This window comes from Muscardinus avellanarius (genome assembly GCF_963383645.1).
Source record: "Muscardinus avellanarius genome assembly, chromosome: X".
NCBI lineage: Eukaryota > Metazoa > Chordata > Mammalia > Rodentia > Gliridae > Muscardinus > Muscardinus avellanarius.
In genome coordinates this window covers 49842680-49865172 of record NC_137792.1, presented here as the reverse complement: position 1 = coordinate 49865172, position 22493 = coordinate 49842680, and the positions used below count along the sequence as shown (strand labels likewise).

At 41.3% G+C, this 22493-nt stretch overlaps 1 protein-coding gene across 3 annotated transcripts in view; it reads right to left on the bottom strand.

Annotated features, from left to right (window-relative positions):
* Nucleotides 1-17076, bottom strand: part of MPP1 (MAGUK p55 scaffold protein 1) — a gene marked incomplete at both ends in the record, with an annotated part of 31561 nt that extends 14485 nt beyond the window's left edge. For 2 of the 3 annotated variants that reach the window (XM_080718658.1, XM_080718660.1), the window contains 5 exons: nt 2511-2579; nt 4637-4722; nt 5845-5923; nt 6216-6359; nt 16975-17076. In XM_080718658.1, the coding sequence (XP_080574784.1) occupies nt 2511-2579; nt 4637-4722; nt 5845-5923; nt 6216-6359; nt 16975-17076 (480 nt within the window). The remainder of the gene's footprint in view (nt 1-2510; nt 2580-4636; nt 4723-5844; nt 5924-6215; nt 6360-16974) is intronic. The other variant, XM_080718659.1, reaches the window with a different exon arrangement.
* Between the last annotated feature and the right edge of the window lie 5417 nt (nt 17077-22493).

The following is a 22493-nucleotide window of genomic DNA, read 5'->3' as shown; positions in this document are numbered from 1 at the left end:
AATAGGCTGGGTGTACTGACTCTTGATCATATGGAAAAACTGGACTCTTGACCACTTTACCTGAAAACCAATGCCAGATGTGTTTTAGAAGAACATATAGTAGAATATCTTCCTGACCTGTTAGTGTGCAAAATATTTTTTTAAAAATCAGGAAAAAGGCTAATAGAAGAAAAAGTGGTAGGTCAGATTTCACTGAATTAGGAGTTGTTAGTCATTAACAGCACCATGAAGAAAATAAGACAAGCCACAAAAGAAGAGAACATATTTGGGACACATTTGACAAAAGAACTCTTCTACACAGAACATAAACAAGAGATTCCTACAAATTGGTAAGAAAAAGCTTTAAAAAGGTACTTTTCAAAAGAGATTATCCAAGGGTAAAAAACACATAAAAAGGTTTGCTTACCATTATTAGTTATGAGAGCAAAACAAATTAAAGTCACAATATATACCACCAAAATGGCCAGAAGGAACAAACAAAACCAGACCATTCTAAGCCTTGGTAAAGATATGGAACAATTGGAAATGTCATGTAAGTGCAGTTGGAACATAAGATGGGACAACTACTTTGGAAAAGTATTTGGCAATACCACCTAAAGCTGAAATACCTGTACCCTGTACCCCAGAAGTTCTACCCCCAGACAAAAAGGCTGCTGGGCATATTTTCTCTTGAACTGGGTGTTCTTTACATGGCTGTGCTCAGTTTGTGAAAATGCAACCAGTGTTATATCTGGGATTTGTGTGCTCTGTTGTACATATGCCCACTTGTACCAAAACTTCAATCAAAATGTTTCCTTAAAAAGAAGATTATATCACCACACCACAGGTAACCTGCAATATGCCCTTTTTTTCTTTTCAATTTCTTCTTCCACATTCATTTGCTAAGACCCTCCACTGCTAGAATGGGAATGTACTGTCTCTTCATATGACCTTCATGTTCTAGCATGGTACTTTCACGTATTTTTGTTTGTTGTTGTTTTTGTTTTTTGTTTTGGGTACTGGGAATTGAACTCTGGCATTTTACCTCTGAGCTATCCCCAAACATTTTATTTTATTTTTTTTGAAACAAAGTCTCACCAAATTGCTTAGGCTGGCTTCAAACCTGCAATCCTCCATCTCAGCCTCCTAAGTACTGGAATTATAAGCATGTGCCACCATGCCCAGCTAGACTCAGCATGGTGGAGCATTCCTATAATCTCAGTACTTGGGAGGCTGAGACAGGAAGAATCATAGGTTCAAGGACAGCCTCAGCAAATAGTGAGACCCTCATTAACCTAGTGAGACCCTGTTTGGAAATAAGAAATAAAATCAGGCTAGGGGTATAGCTTAAAGGTAGAATGCCTCTGGGTTCAATCCTTAGTCCCTTACACACACACACACAAAGTGCTTGAAAGACTCTCTTCTTTTTTTTTTTTTTTTTGGTGGTACTGGGGTTCCTGGAAGCCCTTCTACCTCTGGGCTACACTCCCAGACCTATTTTTACATTTTATATTTGGAAACAGGGTCTCCTAAGCCAGCGCGTGCGGCTAGCTTCGAACCTGCACGATCCTCCTGTCTCCGCCTCCCAAGCGCGGGGATTACAAGCGTGCGCCACCACGCCCGGCGAGACTCTCTTCTTTTTCTTCTTACATTGGCACTGTTAATCATTGTGCTTTATTATTACTACTTTAAAAAGTAGTTACTTACCCAGGCATGGTGGTGCATGCCTATAATTCTAGTACTTGGGAGGCTGGGACAGGAGAATCACAGGCTCAAGGCTAGCCTCCGCAACTCTGATCCTCTGCAACTTACCAAGACCCTGCTTTAAAATAAAAGAATAAAGAAGCCAGGCGTGGTGGCACACGCTTGTAATCCCAACATCTGGGAAGCTGAGACCGGAGGATCGTGGTTTCCAGACAGCCTCAGCTACTTAGTGAAGCCCTTTGCAACACAGTGAGACCCTGTTTCGAAATAAAGAATTAAAAAAATAGGGCTGGGGATGTAGCTCGGAAGCACAATGTCCCTGGGTTCCATCCCCAGTATTGCCCCTCTACAAAAGTAGTTATTTGTCAATTTCCTTGGTAAACACTGGTATAGCATACACATTCTAATTTGCATTCTTTGATGACAGGCAAGACTGATTAATACTTCATATATTCAGTGTACATTTGTAGTTTTCCTGCTGTGAATGATCTTCTCATTCTCTTGGCCCATTTTCCTCTTAGAGTTGTATTGTTTTTTTCTTCATCTTTCCCTTTCTAGTTGACCACTAGCAGCAAAGCATCATGCCCAGGGCTATGATCCTGCCATTGTCTGGCTGATTGTCTACTACTGTCATCACGTCTTCTGCCTCAAGGAAAGGGAAATGAGCTCATGGATTTTAATTTAGAGAGCATCAGGCAGTGCGTAATGAGACTCTGCGCCAAGCAGCTACACACTTGTGAGATATTTAATACTTAAATTAGAATTGCATCACTTCGAAACAAATCTCAAAGCACACAAACCACAACTGAGAAAATGGCGCCACCTACCTGTAGTGCAGGAAGACGATTTTGCTGGTTGGGAATTACTTTTAATGAGATTATCCCTTTGGTTTCTTTCTATTAAAAATGAAAGAATAAATAAAATTGTAAGGAAAACTAACTTGGATGATCTGGAGGTGTATAAAGTCCTTTTCTCCGCAAGGCACCAGGTTTCCCCCCTAACAGCCATATTTACATTTTGAGATTTTGTAGGTCAGTTCCTCCTGTAACACAAGTGTTGTGGACCCCATAAACCAGCATCATATGAAGCCACTCAAAAGGCAATAAGAAAAAAATGAATAACTTTTCCTCCTCCTGCTTCAGACTGCCAAAAGGTCTCCAGAAATTCCTAAAATGAGCCCTGGCACACATAATCCACATCTCCTCCGCTCTAACAAACATGCTACAAATATTTATATTCATTTATACATGTACATACATATGTGGTTTTATTTTGAATAAGAATGATTCCATACTATACACAGTATTCTTTAACTTACTTTACTTTATTTAGAATCACCTCAGGGCTATATTTTTAGTCAGAGCAGGAAGATCTCATTTATTCACTTTAATGGATATATAGCATTCCATACACTAGATCCCCCATTAATGAGCATACACATTGCTATATGATTTCTTATATAATCGGCATCAGAAATTGTTGAATATTTATCTTTAAATATTTCCCTTTTACTTTTTACAGAATAAAACCCCTTGGTACAAATGCAGAATCAAAGGGTATGAACATTTTGGTTTTAATAGTTATCCTCAGATTACTTTTACAAAAGATTATACTTTCACCAGAAATATATGAGAGTCATTTACCCCTAATTCTTGCCAGAATTACATATTAGCATTCACTTTACATTTCTGTCAATCTGATAGGTGGGAAGTATTTTATGGTTTATTTATTTTATAATTTCATTACCATAACTAAGGTTGAGAAACTTTTCTTTTTTTCAATTTGACAAATAAAATTGGTATATATTTATCATATATAATTTTTTTTTGGTGCTACTGGGGGTGGAACTCAGGGACTTTTGTACCTCCGGGCTATACTCCCAGACCTATCTTATACTTTATTTGGAAACAGGGTCTCACTAAGTTGCTGAGAGCCTCACTAAGTAGCTGAGGCTGGCTTTGAACCTGTGCGATCCTCCTGTCTCAGCCTCCCAGGCGCTGGGATTACGAGCGTGCGCCACCACGCCCAGCTATAATGTTATTTTTTATTTATGTATTTATTTTTTGGTGGTACTGAGGGTGGAACCCAAGGGCTTTCTACCTCCAGGCTATATTCCCAGACCTATTTTATTTTATTTGGAAACAGGGTCTCACTAAGTTGCTGAGAGCCTAAGTAGCTGAGGCTGGCTTTGAACCGGTGATATCCTCCTGTCTCAGCCTCCCAAGCGTGGGGATTACAAGCGTGCGCTTGTAATCTGAGTCTGTTTGCTGAGGTCACTCGTGGTACTACCACATTACTCAGGATCCCAGCAATAGGTGGCATATTGGAAAGGGGCATTTAAAGAGAATTTAATGAAGGAGCTAGTCACATAAATGTGTGCAACCACAAGGGGTCCAGTAAGGGAGGGAAGGATGACAAGGAATCAGGAGGACCAAACAGGATAATCAGCAGAAACATCAAGTAGAGTGCTGCACATAATAGGTGTTGGACAAATACCAATCAGATACAAAAAACACACTCAACCTTTCATTTATAATATACCCTTCTCTCTTCATAATAGGCCTCTTAGGTTAGAATAGGGGTTATTATCTTCATTCTGCAGATAAGGAAGCAAAGACTTAGAGAACTTAATTCACCTGCTCAAAGTCACAGAGCCAGAATACACTAAGGCCAGAATTCAGAGATGCCATTAAAGATCAAGGTCTTCTGCCTCCCAATGCAATGTTCTTTCCATCACACCAGATTGATGCTCTGGGTTATTTGGCCTGATTTCATTTTACTAAATAGAGGCAGAGAGATATCATTTCTTGCACAGAACAAAGATCAGCATGATAATAGCTCCCTCAATAAGATACAAATGAAATGGAAGAGAGATGAGGTACACAGATATCAATGTGCATCAATACTTCATGAGGACAAGGACAGATCTTCATCTAGCATAGAAAATACCTACCATTGCCTTCTGTAGCTGATCTACTGAGTGGTTAGTCACATTTGTGCCATTGATTTCTAGGATCTCATCCCCTACATGAAGGGAGCCTGTCATGAAACATAAAATCGATGCACAAAAGAATAAAAATTCAAACAGGAGCTGTCAGTATAACTCAAGATACCAATAGAAGAGGACCCATGATTTAGAGCATGTTATAAAATATATTATGGAAAACACTTAGGATTAAAAACATCTAACCATGAAAGATGGCAACAAATTTTTTTTTTTAATCCTCTGAGGGATGTATCAAGGCAAGAACTTGATAATTCCAGCCAATATTATCCTCCTTGACCTCAGTCATCTAAGAGTGGACTAAAAGCACCTTCTTCTCAAATTCCTGGAACTGGCATGGTTACTGACTCCAGGAGACTCTGCCACATTTGTCTCTGATAAAAAGAATGCTGAAGCAAGTAGAGGACTCAGTACACTCATTCACCAGCAAGTTTCATGTTTCTTTGTTACTGTTTACCTGAAACTCCAAAATGTTCAAATGGTAAAGTTGACCAATATTTAGATTCTATGTAAAAGAGTGGTTACCATTATTCTTGTTACCCTGGATTAAAAAAATCTTACCTTAACATAAAGTAAGAATTAGAGAGGTAGGCTAAGCAAAGTTCCAGGCAGGGCTCAAAGTATGGTATGAATTAGATGACCAAATACATACAGGCTGTCATCAGCTGCTTAAAACATGTCACATTTTAACCTAATATTCTATTCTCTCATCACTCTCTTAAATAGGTTTTACTAAATGATGAATCTAAAAATTGATGACACTTTAACATCAAGGATACACAGCTTAACATGTTATTTGTTAATATGCTTTCTCTGTTAAACTATTAACTCCAGGAAGGTAGAGAGATCCATTTTCTTCATCAATATATATTCAATATCTAATACAACAGATGGCATGTAGTAATGGCTCAAATATTAACTGGAAAATATCAGCATAAAAAGGTGTATAAGAAGGCTCAGAGGGAAAGATAGGATCTCATACTGAGATCATATCATGCAATTTCCTAAAGAACCACAAAAAAAAAATCTCTTGGCACAGTCACAAAAGTGCTATCAGTTTTCAGGATTACAAGCTTCATGTATCACACCATTGAACACGGAGTAAATGATTAATCCTGGAATAAAACATGAGCCGGGACCCCCCCCCCACACCGTACCTTGCCTATGAATCATGCCACCATGAAGAATTCTAGCCACAGTACAAGATTGCTTTTCATTCAGCTTCAGAGTGATTCCCTGAAATAAAGGAAATAGCATAGTAAGCTTTCTTTTCAGCTCTTTCTGTTATCTTTAAAACAGCCTAAGACAGTTTCTCAGGAAAAATATTTTCCATCTATACCCAGGATAGTCCTCAACTAGAACAGGCAGGAAGCCTCCTTTGAGAGGAGCTTGAGCTGAGGACAGGGAGACACAATAGTGGAGTTGGCTGCTCTCCTAACACCATGCACAGCCTTCTGCGTAACTCTTGTGGCCCAGTGATTCTCACAGTGGAGAGTAAGTGGGGGTTGACAATATGACAAGGGATTACCATGGGCTCCTCTGTGACCTTCTCGAACTGTATGAGACGCACTTTCCGCACCTCCTGCCCCTTGGCCTGGGCAGGGCTCCCTGGGGCAGCAGAGCCATTGGTGTACATGTCCTCCGTTACAGCGTTCAGCTGGTTGGACATGACCTGTCAGGTTAAAACAACAGAGCAGTGGATGAAATAAGTGGCACAGGCCCATGGCCAGTCCCCAATCTGCAGTTTTAAAATGCCAAGGGATCTCAAACCCACAGCTAGTTCAGAAGTTTGGCATGCAGTCTCATTCGAATCAATGTGAAGCTACTTGGAAGCTTTATTTATCCAACTTAACAGACATACTTAACTAGGTCGCTGCAGATACATCAACATATTTGATTTACAGGGTGCTTCCCTTGATATTACTGGGAATGTTACATAATACATAGAGAATTTTTAAAAACTCTGAATCCTGAAGCACTTCGGGCTCCAAGAGTTTCCAGTTTGGTATACACATGTCTACACACTGTATAGCAAAGATCCCTGGTAGGTCTAAATTAATTCATGACGGGAGGAGGCAGAAAAGGACAAGTGCCGAGGAAGAAGTCAGCACAGAGGACAATGGACAACCAGATAAGAGCATAGAAGCAGTGACTCAGAGCCAGGTGTGGTGGCATATACTTGTAATGCCAAGCATTTGGGAGGCTAAGATAGGAGGATCCCCTCTCACGGACAGCCTTAGCTACAACTTAGTGAGGCCCTTTGCAACTCAGACACTGCTTCAAAAGAGACTGAAAAATAGGGCTGGGGGTGTAGCTCAGAGGTAGAATGACCCTGGGTTCCATCCCCAGTACTGCAAAATAAAAAAGAAAAAGAAAGTAAGAAAAAGTAGAAGGAGGAGGAGGAGGAGGAGGAGGAGGAGGAATAATGGCTCAGCTAGGCATGGTGGTGTATGCTTATAAGCCTTGGGAAGTTGAGACAGAAGGGTTGCAGGTTTGTGGCCAGCCTCAGCTACTTAGTAAAGCCCTACATAATTTAGTGAGACCCTGTTTCAAAACAGAAGAATAAAAAATGGGGCTGGGGTGTGTCTCAGGGATAGAATGCTCCTGGCTTCAATCCCCAGCACCACACACACAAAAAGAAAGAATAACTCTTGATCCCTACCTCATTTTATATACAAAATCCAACCCAGGTGGATTATAGACCCAAATGTGAAAGGCAAAATGATCACCTTTGAGACAAAAACATACCTTCAGAACAATGGAGAAAGGCAAAAAGGTTCTGACTACAAAAGGGAAGCTAAAAAGACCAATAATATTTCAATATTAAGAAGCCTGATCCAGGTATGGTGTCGTGTACCTGTAGTCCCAACTCTTCTGGAAGCTGAGTCAAGAGGATCACTTGAACCAGTAGTCCCAGACCAGCCTAGAGACCTCATCTCAGAAAAACAAACAAAAGCTTGGAACAGTTGCACATACCTGTAATCCCAGTGGCTCAGGAAGCTGAGGCAGGAAGATGGCAAGTTCCAGGACAGCCTGTGCAACTTAGCAAGATTGTCTCAAAGGTTTTTTTAATTAATATTTAAACCTCTCACCAAAAAAAAAAAAAAGTAAGAGCTGGACATGGCATTTCCCACTTGGAGTCCCAATTACTTAGAAGGCTGAGGTAGAAGGATGGCTTGAGCCCAGGAGTTAAAGGCTAGTCTGGGCAACATATCCAGACCCCATCTCAAAAAAGAAAGAGCCAGGTGTGGTGGTGCACACTACTTGTAAACTCAGCGCTTGGGAGGCTGAGACAGGAGGATCGCACAGGTTTGAAGCCAGCCTCAGCTACTTAGTGAGGCTCTCAGCAATTTAATAAGACCCTGTTTCAAAAAGAATAAAAAACAGGGAAGGGGGTGTAGCTCGGAGGTCAAATGCCCCTGCGTTCCATCCCCAGATCTGCAAAAAAAAAAAAAAAAAAAAAAAAGAAAGATACATAAACTGGAAAGACATGGTATAGTCTGAAATTATGAAATTACAAGACTAACATCTGACAAAGGACCTATACCCAGAACATAAAAAGAATTCCTACAACCCATTAACAAGGTAATAATGCAATGAAAAGATAGAAAAAAAGATGTAATCCAATTTCTCACCAAATAAGACATATGAGATATGAAATGGTTCTCCACATCACCTTAATCAGGGGAATATAAATGGAAACCACAATAGGGTACCACTACATACCCACTAGGATGGCTAAGATGTAAAAGACAGGTGATACCAGGCATTGAAACGCTCATCACTGCTGGTGGAAATGCTAAGCAGTACAAATTCTGTGTAAAACAATTTATTAATTTCTCTGTGTGTGTGCATGTGGGCATGCCACTGTGGTGCTGAGGATTGAAGCCAGGTGCATTCTACCACTGAGCTATACTCCCATCCCTTTGTGGTTTCCATTTTGAAACAGGGTCTAAGTTTTCAAGTGTTTTGCTAAGTTGCTGAGGGTAGCCTTGAACCTGTGATTCTCCTGTCTCAGTTTCCCAAGTACTAGGATTACAGGCATATACCACTGCACCCACCTTGATTTGACTATTTATTTATTTAGCGGGTCTGGGGATGGAACCCAGAGGCATTCGACCTCCGAGCTACACCCCCTGCCCTATTTTTTATTCTTTATTTTGAAACCGGGTCTCACTGAGTTGCGGAAGGCCTCACTAAGTAGCTGAGGCTGTCCGCGAACCGCAATCCTCCGTCTCAGCCTCCCAGATGCTGGGATTACAAGTGTGCGCCATCACGCCTGGCTCTTTATTTTTTTGACAATGTCTTATATCAAGTTAAATACATACTTACTCTGTTGTCCAGCAATCCCACCCCTAGGGATTCGCCCAAGGGAAAAGTGAACATTTGTCCACACAATGTACTCAATGTCCACAGCAGGTTTATTCTTATAATAGTCAAAAAGTAAAAACAACCCAGGTGTATATTCACAGAAGAATGCATAAACCAGTTGTGGTCCATCCATACAAAAGAATACAACTTGGCAATGAAAAGGTCCAAATTATCAATACAAGCAACAACATGGATATATCTCAGAAACATTGAGTGTAAGGAGCCTTATGATCCAGGTATGGTGGTGCATGCATGTACTCCTAGTACTTGGGAGGCTGGAATGGGAGGATCACAGATTAAAGACAACCTTAGCAACCTAGGGAGACTCTGTTTCAAAACAAAAAAATAAAAAGTGCTGGGGTTCAATTCCCAGTACACAAAAAAAGCTTTGTGAAAAGAGACCATATATATAATACAATTGACATGAAATTTTAGAACAAGCAAAACTCCTGTGAAATATTCAGTGGTCGCCTCTGATGGGATGGAGAAGGGAATGGCTGGAGAGAGGAGTGAGAGAACTTTCTGGGATGCTGGTAATGTATTCTATGACACATATGGTAATGGTATTCTATGACACAGATGAAGCATTTGCCAAAATGCATTCAATGGTACGCTTAATATTTCTTGATTTCACTGAATGTAAATGCTACCTCCATATTTAGAAAGCATAAATAAAAATTGAATTTTAGCTAATGATATGCATGCATGAAGATCTTAGAGGTGGAGTTCTCTGCTACCTACAACTTATTTTGATATGCCCCCCAAAAAAGGTAGATAGATGGATGGTTTGGGACACATAATGTTAATCAGAACTTAGGAGAGTGAGGAGCAAACAAGACAACCTAAAGGAGGAGAAAGGAGGGGCAAAGAAGGAAAATCCCTAAAACACACAATGTTCTTTTTTTTTTTTTTTGGTGGTACTGGGGGTGGAACCCAGAGGCTTTCTACCTCCAGGCTATACTCCCAGACCTTTTTTATATTTTATTTGGAAACAGGGTCTCACTAAGTTGCTGAGAGCCTCACTAAGTAGCTGAGGCTGGCTTCGAACCTGTGCAATCCTCCGGTCTCAGTCTCCCAAGTATTGGGATTACAGGGGTGCACCACCACACCCGGCATCACACAATATTCTTAAACATATGGAAGTCAACCACTAAGCCAAGCAAGGGAAGGAGGGATGGGGAGGGAATGGGGTGGGAATTGGGTAGGGGTTAAATCAGTGATGTGTATATATATGTATGTACACACAAGTTTTTTACCCCAATATGATGTATGAATATAATGCACCAATAAAAATATAAATTAAAAAAGAACTTAGGAGAGGTATGGCTATATGGATGATAAAATTATTTCAACTTTTCAGTAAGTTTGAAATTTTCAAACAAAATATTGAAGCAAATGGCATTAAGAAAGTAAAATGGCCAGCCCTGCACATGGATGTATACACTGGGAAATCACAGTGTGGTCTCCACAAAAAGATGCCACTCCTTTCCCATGAGTGCCTACACAGGCTTGGGGAAGGCCAAGTGGAAACCTCTAGTGAAATATTAAATCTAACCCAACACGGCCAGCTGGAGGAAGAGGAAGAGGCCTGAGCTTGGCTTATAGAAGGATCAGTGTGGCTAAAAATGGGTGATAACTCACCGGGCATGGTGGCACATGTTTGTAATCCCCGCGCTTGGGAGGCGGAGACAGGAGGATCACGCAGGTTCAAAGCCAGCCGCGCTGGCTTAAGAGACCCTGTTTCCAAATAAAAAATTATATAGATCTAGAAGTGTATCCTGGAGGTAGAAGGGCTTCCAGGAACCCCAGTACCACCACCACCAAAAAAAAAAAAAAAAAAAAAAACAAGGGTGATAACTGCCTTCTAGCCATACCCAGAGATGGATGATCCTCAAGGACAGTGGGCAGGAAGCACTTCTCAACAGGCAAAGCTGTAAGGGGTGTACCCTGTCACCCACGTAATCAATTTTGTTACAACAGCAATGTCATATGATTTGGTGTCATGTGAGTTTTTTGAGGTTCTAGTTCCTAAACAAGGCAGTTTCTCTTTCTCAGTACTTCCTTCATCTAAGGTCACCCAATAAGTAACACTACTTCATCCTCACCATCTTACCAGAATTTGTACCAACCCCTTAAAAAGGATGCAGTAAATTCAAACTAAAATGTTATATTTTGTCAATATCACCCCTATGTTATGAGATTTAGCAGCCCCTCTCCTTTATTTCTTTTCTCCTCTTGACACTTCTCAACCTCTATTGTGTATATGCATATCTTAATATCGTCCTGGTGCTAGCATTTACAATCTGTTTTTTCAGGATTTGTCTATAGGTCGATTCTAAAAAATGAAAAACAGTAGTAAATGGTTTATATATAATTGATTGCTGATCCAATATCCCACTTCTCACTTATACTTCCCTGATCTTATCTGGGATGTTAAGATATCCAACTAAATTCTTATTTTCTTAGCCTCTATTGCAGCTTGTGTTGGCTATATTCCACAGTTCTTGCCAGTATTAAATCTAACCCAACAGGGCCAGCTGGAGGAAGAGGAAGAGGCCTGAGCTTGGCTTATAGAAGGATCAGTGTGGCTAAAAATGGGTGATAGCCCATTTAGCCATACCTCTCCTAAGTTCTAGTACAAGAAGGGATGTCTGCAGGACAGGCACAGTGGTGCCTACCTGTAGTCCCAAAAACTTGGGAAACTCCAACAAGAGGACTGCAAGTTCCAGGCCAACCAGGTCAACTTGACAAAACACTATCTCAAGAAGAAAAAAAAAAAAAGATTGGGGATAGAGCTCAGTGGTAGAGCATCCCTGTGTTCAAAAAGGAATGTTCACTAGGAAAGCTCTGGAATAGGTGCCACGGCTTCACCCTTCTGACCACAAGTTCAAGGTCAGCAATCTCAGAAAGAAATGAGGTGTGGGGTTGAAAACATATATGGAAAAGCTGCTACTCTGGCCATCAACTCCACTTTCAAGGCAGGAAGAAGGAAGGGGCCACTAATCTTGTCTCCTTACAAAGTGAGGAGGTATGACTGGTAGTATCTGCACTTGTTGAACAACAAATCAAGGAATAAATGCATAAAGTTCTAAGGGTAACCAACAAAACAGAAAACAGAAGTTTCAAGTTGATGGCTCTCAAATTTTTTTTTTTTTTTTTTTTGGTGGTACTGGGGGTGGAACCCAGAGACTTTCTACCTCCGGGCTATACTCCCAGACCTATTTTATATTTTATTTGGAAACAGGGTCTCACTAAGTTGCTGAGAGCCTCACTAAGTAGCTGAGGCTGGCTTCGAACCCGTGCGATACTCCTGTCTCAGCCTCCCAAGCGCAGGGATTACAAGCGTGCGCCACCACTCCCAGCCTCAAATTGGTTTTGACTATGTGTCCTAGTTTTGTTTAGTTAAAAGCAACTGTCCGGGTGACACAGCTCTCATGACACAGTTCCCTACTGCTGCCTAGGCCAGTGTGTGTTGCAATAATCCCGTGTTGGGGGTGTTAGTCTTCTGACACATAAGTGGTTTCACTCACTTGGTCTGTGCAAGTTACATGAAAAATACCTCTTCATGTGTTGACCTTTTCAAAATCATGCATATGATGGAAAGGCACAGGCCTGTGAATAGCTAAAATCATTTTGAAAACGAAGAATGTAGGAAGAATTGGTCCACCCAGTTCTAAGATTTAATATAGTTTCAGCAAAGACTATATGGTACAGACATACAGATCAATGGAACAGAACAGAGAATCTTGACTTTATCACTAGTAATTATATTTCTGAGAAAACTAAATACCAAATTCAGAAATTAATTCTATCAGTTAGCAACTACCACTGATGTGTCTTGGCAGCTATAATTATACAGGTAGCCTTAAATTATGGAAATATGGATGCTATCATCATATACTGTAATGTATCACTAATGAAGCAGTTATAATGATTCATTTGTCCCTGTATTATGTTCTCTCTCTCTCTCTCGTACTGGGAATAGAAAGGGGGGGAGAGATGGGGTTCAACCTCCAAGATATACCCAAAGCCTTCTTTATTTTGAAACTGGGTCCCACTAAATTGTAGCAGGCCTCACTAAGTTGTTGAGGCTGCCCTCAAACTTGCTACCCTCCCATCTCAGCCTCCCAAGTACTGAAAATATAGGTGTGCATCACCATGCCTGCCTCTCCTTGAACCCTTACAAACTCTGAAGTCTGTGCTTGTAGTATTAACTCCTGGAGTCTGAAACTTACCAGTCCTTTAAGCTGAGACAGGTTTTTAATCTATTTTGTGCTTCCAAATACTGATCACAAAGTGGAGATAAGAATTTAATAAGTGACATTATTGCACTGGTTTACTGGCAGTGTGAGGACTCAGATCCAGGTATCTGGATATACAGTCCTGTATCTTTCTTCAAGGAATGGCGTTAACTTGGGCTCCCTTTTTGTCTGCAGTGGAAGAAACCTTTGCATGAGTACAAAGTACACTGGGTAGATGGTAGATTGGAAAAAAGATCTTTAGACACTGGCCTTTGGATTGATATATGTGTTCTTAGATGGATTTAGTGCCTGAGAAACAAAGAACCTAGTTAATGTATGATTTTAAGATAGTACCTGCCAGATAATCCAGGCTCTTCGGCCTTCTTCTCTCTCCAGTCCTTATCATTTGTGGTTAGTCAGTGCTAATCTCTCTTTTTTTCTTTTTTGTGGCACTGGGAGTGGAACCCAGGAGCATTCTACCTCTAAGCTATATCCCCAGACCTATTCTTTTTATTCTTTATTTTGAAACAGGGTCTCACTGAGTTGCAAAGGGCCTCACTAAGTAGCTGAGGCTGTCTGCAAACAGCGATCCTCCATTTTCAGCCTCCCAAATGCTGAGATTACAAGCATACACCAACACACCCGGAAAGACAGTGCTAATCTCTTTCTAAGAGTTCTCTTGGTTTACATGGAAAATACATCTTGCAGCACTCTTGGTTTTCCTATATTTCCTCTTGTTTCCCCCAGCATAGAATAGGATAATGCCCATGCAGAGAGTGGGTATTTGTGGATTTGGGCCCAGGGGTTTACTGACCAGGTCTTTGCTGGCCACTTGCCTTCTTGGACTGGGCCTTCAAAGTCTCCATGTGGAAGCAGTTGGCAAAGAGCCTACCAGTAGTCTGAACAAATTTCTTTCCTATGTCCACTGGTTCACTGTCACTTGCTCTTAGGCCAATTATTTGGATGAGAAGGCAACTTCAGCTGCCCCTGCTTCATTCACCCTAATGCCACCCACCCCCACCAAGTCTGTTTTTCATCTCTTTTGATTCCAACTTCCTTTGAGCAACTGTCTCTGTCCTTTGAACCCAGCTACAGATGTTTCCTCCGAAGGAGGTGTAGAATGCTGTGAAGCAGTGAGGGGTGGGTGCCCAGTGCCTCTGAAGCCTGCCTTCTACAGTATCCAGGATGTAAAGGGCAAATAGACTCCAGGCGCAGGGCCCTGTGCAAAGGCACCACTTTGGGCCCAGGCAGGAAGCTGAGTTCTGCCTGAAGCCGCAGGGTGCATAGTCAGTGAGTCTGCTCCTGGTTATTTATTATGTTTCTGAGCAAGAACTTTTGCCTGGATGTGGTTGTTTCATTTGAGGAGGGGATATTTCCATTCTAGGTTTGTTTGTTTGTCTGTTTATTTGGTGGTACTGGGGTTCCTGGATTTCTTCTACCTCCGGGCTACACTCCCAGACCTATTTTACACTTTTATTTGGAAATAGGGTCTCTTAAATCAGCGAGGCTGGCTTCAAACCTGCGCGATCCTCCTGTCTCCGCCTCCCAAGTGCGGGATTACAAGCATGCACCACCACGCCAGGCGTCTCTAGGATTTTCTTTTTTAACAAAATAGGTATCAGAAAATCACATGTAATTTTCCCAGTAGGCAGCATGGTCTTAAGTCTTCCTTTTCCCCCCGTCCTTCAACTCCAGAATCTTTAAAAGTTTGCTTTTAAAATTAGAAAGACTTAGCCGTGCGTAGTGGCACATGCTTGTAATCCTCGCGCTTGGGAGGCTGAGACAGGAGGATCACATAGGTTCGAAGCCAGCCTCAGCTATTTAGTGAGGCTCTCACCAACTTAGTGACATAGTTTCCAAATAAAATATAAAAAATAGGCCTGGGAGTATAGCCTGGAGGTAGAAAAGCCCCTGGGTTCCACTCCAGCACCACCAAAAAAATAAAATAAATAAAATAAAAATAAAATAAATAAATAATAAATAAAAATAAAATCAGAAAGACTTAAGCCAGGTGTGGTAGCGCATACTTGTAATCCCAGCGCTTGAGAGGCTGAGACAGGAGGATCGCATAGGTTCACAGGTTTGAAGCTAGTCTCAGCTACTTAGTGAGGCCTGTTTCCAAATAAATATAAAATAGGTCTGGGAGTATAGCCTGGAGGTAGAAAGCCTCTGGGTTCCACCCCCAGTACCACCAAAAATAAAAAATAAAAATAAATAAATAAATAAGACTTAGTGTACTTTGCAGTTTTGTTGTGCTTACTAGGGCCTAAGTAGATTAGAGTTTTATCATGTAAATTCTGTTCTTTTCGACCTCATTGGTTCTCCCTAGATAAGACACTGAATTAGAAGGGGGGAGCAGATATTTCACTCAGCACTATTGACATTTTGGGTCTGATAATTGTTTGCTGTGAAAAGTAATACCCTTCCCCCCAGTTATGAAAGCCAAAAATGTCTTGAGACATTGCCAATATAACTGGTTGACTTCACTGATGCAGTGAATATTTTCCCCTAAGCAGTGAATTGCTCTAATCTTTCAGGGTTGCTAAAAAAAAAAAAAAAAAACTCTAAGTGTAGAGCATAGAAGAGCAAGACTAAATAACCATGCATTTCCAAAACTGGCTGGGGGGAGAGGAAGTGACGTTGAGGTGGAGAAGAGGAAATAAAGCCCTTGATTTAGGGAACCAGAATACAACTTTCATAACATGAAATTTTCTGAGTCTTCACTTTTTCTTTTTCCTTCATATGAAAAATATATGTGAGCAAATAAAATAGGTTTGTGCTTCAAAACTCCACGTAAGGCATTCTCTGCTTTATTTTTCTCCATGGTACCTGTTATCTTTGAATACTGTCTAGCTTAATGGGTATTGCTTAGTAGCTATAACTCCCCAGCAACAATGCTGGCTTTGCTGTGTCCCCAGAACTTCCCTAAGTCCCTCAGAGGAAAGACAGCGGGGCTCTCCTCTCATCAGGGTGGGCAGTTGGCTAAATGTTGTAAGCCACTGAAATTGGAAGAGATATACTACATATCAGACAACCACCTCCTTCCCTCCAGACCTCTTTAAGGACAGCTGTTAACAGCTATTTGCTGGGGCTATTATCACTGAACTCTCCAGGCTAGAAACACCTCCCGAATCCCTGGGTTCCTTATTCTAAACACGAACACACACAGGCCACAGCATTTATACCCCAATACAAGGAGACTTGCCTAAATGCTGAGGGACCGTGAGTGAGCACTTTAGGGCTTGAAGTTGGCTCTCATAAACATGTCTGTTGACCCTAACACAAGCACTCCAACAACAACCAGGCAGACCTACACTTGGATGTGTTCCTTAAAGTCTTTCTGTCACTCTGACTTCTGTCCACGAGGAAGTTTTCCTTGACCTTAATAAGCACTCGGTCCCTGCTAAGGCCTCTCGATTTCCACCTAGAAGGGCTGCTCTGGGCAAGAATCCACCCCACCCTGAGCCCAGCGAGGAACCTGGCCAAATGTTTGTTTGGTTCCCACCCTGCTGGCGGCTGAGGCCTCCACCCAGGGACCAGGTCCCCCAAGATCAGGCCCTCTAAGGACAGACCCCTGGGGACAGGGCTGTGGATGGGGAAAATCCCGGGGGCTGTAGCCAGGCCTGGGGCCGAGCCCCAGTCCTGAACCCTGGAGACCCACGGCCCCCCGCTCACCTCCGGCCGGCTGCGCTTCTGCAGCAAGTGCTCCAGGTAGAGGTCGGAGAGCGCCGTGCGCATGCTGCCCCCACCCTCGCCCTCGCTCGACTTGAGCGTCATCTCGCAGGAGCCTGGACAGCGGGCTGCGGAACCAGGGAGCGCCGGTAGTGGGGGACCCGGGGCCTGTGGGGCGGCGGAGGCGGCGGAGGCTGCAGGGACGCGGCGCGGCTGCGCCCTTCACTACCCCGCAGGCTGTGAGCCTGGAGAGCGGAGGAGGAGCTCCACCCACGCCCCGCCCCGGGCCCGCCCTCGCCCCGCCCTCAGCCCGCCCACTCCTTGGCCTCCGCGGAACCCAGGGCCTGGAGAATCCTCCCTTTAAGCAAGGAAAGGAGGCAAGGCTCTTGCTACGTCCTCCGCGGCCCAAGCCAGCATGGTGGGGATCTAGGAAGGCCAAGAATTAGCAGTGACCCTCAGCCTCCCACTGCTTGATTAGCAAGGAAGGCTGCTGCAACGGCCATCCCTTTCCACCTGAGCCCCAAAACCTCAGGTCCCCAGCTCCCGGCCTAGGCGACCCCAGGAGGGGTTCAAACATTCAGGAAAACGGGAAATTGGAATGGGCCGGCTTAGTGGAGCTTGGCCAATTCCAGGCTCTACCATAAATTCATGCGGGCCAGCGAGGCGAAGCACCCTTCGAAGTTCGGATATTGCAAAATGCCTTGAGGCTCCCGTGTTGCAGGTTCCCTGTCATTTACATCACTATATACTATTCAGTGAAGAAAGACTTGATTGCCCCCAGGAGCAAACCGGTTTTACTTATCTTACTCAACAAAACAAATACTTACTGGGCTTACCGGGCTCCCAGTCCCGCTCCTCCCCCATCCCTTCCATTAGAGGGATTTTTCATTAACTGAAACTGGAAAACGCTTATTTCATGTGATGTACAAAATAAGTATACTCGATTCTAGGTGTATTAAGCATGTCAATGTCAAAAACAACACCTTTAAAACTCTTGGCAGAAAACATAGGCAAAGAACTTCAGGACTTTGGGATGAAGATTTCTTAACGCAAACCAGCCATTAACTATAAAATAGGCTAGTGAGGAGTTTGCCTTTATTAACGTTAAGCTTTTTTATTCATCAAAAGACAATACACATAGCACAAAAGACCACATGTGCATTAGGAGAGAAAGTTTACAGTGCACATAAGGGACAGAATTCCTGTTATGAACATATAAATGAAAACAAATGATGCAGTAGAGAAACAGGCAAAAGGCAGAAGAAACAGATATGGCCAATACACATAAGAGATGTTCAACCTCATAGTGATCAAGGGAATGAAAATTAAGGCCATAAAGAAGTACCACTGTACTTCCTTTCATTTGCCCAAAACGTAAAAATCCAACAATATCAAGTGTTGGAGAGAATGTGAATCCATACAATTTCTTAAACATTGCTGCTGGAAATCTAAATCTGTACTACTAGTTAGGAAAACAGTTTTCCATCCTCTCTTAAAATTCAACATGTATCTATCTTGTGTGCTAGCAATTCTCTCCAAAGGAAACCGTGTACCCATTAGCAGTCGCTTTCCAACCCCAATCCCTGGCAACAATCAATCTGTTTTCTGAGTACAATACAAAGAGGGAGAAAAAAAAACCCTCCTGCCCCGCGACTGTATAAGTATAGTACAAGTTCTTTGTACTGGATATACTACATGAGTGACCTGTGAAACCTTAATTGGATAAATAAAATTCAAGTGGTTTCTTGATTGATAGAGCAGGGCAAAACACAAGTCTTTTCTGGAGGAGTCTTCAATAATACCAGTCCTTCATTCCCACATGTATTTGCTAAGTGAATGTGCCACTCATATTTTAAAAAAAATTAATGAGTAAATAAATAAGGAAACAAGGTCCAATGAGTGAAATCTAGTAGAACCACAGATAACCAAATTGGAACCAAAAGTTTAAGTATCAAAATTCAAGATTATCTTAGCCAGGTGCAGTGGTACATGCCTGTAGTCCTAATACTTGGGAGGCTGAGACAGAAGAATCATAGGTTAGAGGCCAGCCTCAGTGACTTAGCAGGACTCTCTGTAACTTAGCAAGATCCTGTTTCAAAATAAACAATAAAAAGGGTTGGAGATATAACTCAGTGGTAGAATCCCCTGGGCTCCATTCCCAGTACCAAGTAAACAAACAAACAAATAAATAAATAAATAAATAAATAAAATTCAATATTATCTTAAAATTAGAAAAGTTGTTCAATTTATCATGTTAATGGGAAAATTCATATTATTCAGCAGGTGAAAATTGTTCAACATAATTCAGTATCTCATGATTTAAAAAAGTTCTAACAAATTATAGAAGCAATCATCCTTAACTTAATTTTTTTAAGTTGGTAATCTATAACACATATATTTGGTGCCAAAAAGCTGAATGTATTTCCTTTAATATTTTGAACAAGACAAAGCTGCCGCTATGGTCACTTTTTTCCATATTATCCTATCAGGCATATTAAGGTGAAAATAGATGTATAAAACTATAAAGATTGGGAAGGAAGAAAAATTGTCATTATATACAGGCATATTATTATCTATGTAAAATATTTTAAATATGCATATAAATCATAAAATTAATAAACAAAGTTTCTGGCTACAGTCTATATATAAAAATAAATTGCATTTCTATTCACCAACAGCATACAGAAAATATATTTTAAAAGATAACATTTGATTATGCCCTTTAAAGCTATCGAACATCTAAGATTAAATAAACTATATGGAAAGAATTATAAAACTTTATTGGAATCTATTAAAGAGCTAGGAATGAAGAGATCAATCAAGTTTATGACTTGGAAGGCAATTTTTTTAAGATGTCAGTTCTCCTAAAAATGTCAGAACATGAGAGGCTTGGAAACAAGTGAATACATATTCAGACACTTGGTAGTATGACCGAGGCGATTTGCAGTAGTGGAAGGACAGACTGTCATTAAGTATAACTGGGCAATGTGTTTGTTCCATTGATCTACTTTCTGTGTCTATTACCATACTCTCTTAATGACCAAAGCTTTATTACAGGCCATCTGATGTGCCTTTATCATTGCTCCCTACAACCCCACACATATTTTTAAATTAGATTGGTAAGTTTCAAAAACAAACATACCTGCTGATATTTCTATCAGAATTGCACTGAATCTACAGGACAATGTAAATATTTTACACAGACAGTAATATCTGTCGATAATAACAAGTCAAGAAGAAACCAATTCACATCAAAAGGGAAACAGGCTTAGAGTCAAAGTAAGTGCTTCATTCAAACTACTATACTTGAAAGAACTGGGGAGAGGCCAGGTGCATGCTTGTAATCCCCACGCTTGGGAGGCGGAGACAGGAGGATCGCGCAGGTTCAAAGCCAGCCTGTTTCCAAATTAAAAAGTATACAAAATAGGTCTGTGAGTGTAGCCCAGAAGTAGAAGGGTTTCCAGGAACCCCAGTACCACCAAAAAAAAAAAAAAAAAAAGAACTGGGAGAAAGGCACGCCTGGAGCAAAATTTAGTCCAAGTGTTTACTGAGGCAAAGCTCAAAAGTGGAAAAATACCCCCGGAGGGCCAGGCAGCTGACTCGGAGGATAGGTGCTCACACAGCTCATCTTTTTTCAACATTCCGCTGTTTTTTCTGCTCCGCTGGCTCCAGTTCAAGGTGGTTGGTCATTGTTCAGAATCTGGTTTAGCTCCTTAGAATTTATTGCTTCTTGGAATTTATGACAACTATTTGCTCTTCTCAATTCTTAGAACTGCCTTTAGGTGCAGAAGTTCAGTTCAAAGTTCATAAATAGAAAAGTATAGCTTTTGGCCATATGAAAAAATGGAATTGGACTCTACCTCATACCATACCAAAAATCAGTTCTACATAGCATAATGATTTAAATGTGAAAGACAGGCTGAAACAGGAGGATTGCAGCCTCCGCCAGTAGTGAGACTCATTAACTTAGCAAGACCCTGTTTCCAAATAAGATATAAAATAGGCCTGAGGTTAGCTCAGAGGTAGAATGCCTCTGGATTCAATCTCCAGCACCAAAAATATATGTATAAATAAATAAATAAATGTGAAAGGCAAAACTATAAAGCTTTCAGAAGACAAAATATAATTTCAGGCGCGGGTGGTGGTGCAGGCTTGTTATCTCAGCATTTGGAAGGCAGAGACAGGAGGATCATGGTTCACAGCCAGCTTCAGCTACTTTGTGAGGCCCTTTGCAACTCAGTGAGACCCAGTTTCAAAAAAATAAAGAAGCTGGGCATGGTGGTGCATTCTCGTAATCCCAGCCTTTGGGAGGCTGAGACCGGAGGATTGTGGTTCGCCAACAGCCTCAGCTACTTAGTGAGGCCCTCCGCAACTCAGTGAGACCCGGTTTCAAAATAAAGAATAAAAAATATATCAGTGGGTGTAGCTCGGAGGTCGAATGCCCCTGGGTTCCATCCCAGACCCGCAAAAAAAAAAAGAATAAAAAAACAGGGCTGGGGGTGTAGCTTGGAGGTAGAATGCCTCTGTCTCTGGGTTCCAACCTGTGTACCACAAAAAAAAAAGTATTCCCACTCATCAAAATACATCATATCAAAGTCAAAATACAAATTCTCAAACTAGAATAAGCCATTTTTCTACATATATAGCCTACCAAATATTAGGATAGAGACTATATAAAGATATTTTACTGCCGGGCGTGGTGGCACATGCTTGTAATCCCTGCGCTTGGGAGACAGAGACAGGAGGATCACGCTGGTTGGAAGCTAGCCACGCTGGCTTAAGAGACCCTGTTTCCAAATAAAAAAGTATAAAATAGGTCTAGAAGTGTAGCCCGGAGGTAGAAGGGCTTCCAGGAACCCCAGTACCATAAAAAAAAAGATATTTTACTGATCAACAAGGAATAAGCAAAACAACTAATTAGAAAAATAGACAAAATCCATTAACAAGAATCTCATACTAAAGAAAGACAAATGATCTATAAACACATGAAAAGGTCTTCAATCTCATAAATTGTCAAGGAAATGCAAATTAACAATAGTATTATATTTCTCACCCACTGGATTAGCCAAAAATCAAAAGGCTGATAATACTCCGTGTTATCAAGGATATAAGATGATGGGAATATGCATATACTGTTGATGGGAGTATAAATTGGAGCTTTGAGAAGCTGACACTCTCTGACCAGCTATTCAGTCACAGGGTATTTCTTAGAGAAACTAGTACATGCCTACTATATGACATGCACAAGATTATTCTTAGAAGCTTTGTTTAGAATCTGTAAAACTCCAGAAGCAATATAAATGTTATTCTACAGCTGGCAGTCTAAAGAGTAGAGTTCTTTTCATATAATAGGACATTATATAGCATGAGTGAAAAACGGGCAAACTCTCAAAGCACAAAGTAAGTCAAAGAAGGAAATCATAGAGTAATGCAAACGCATGGTTTAGTTTTTATAAGTTTAAAAATAGGCAAGGCTATGGTGTTAGAAGACAGCATAGGGGGTACTTTAGGAGTCAGGAGGG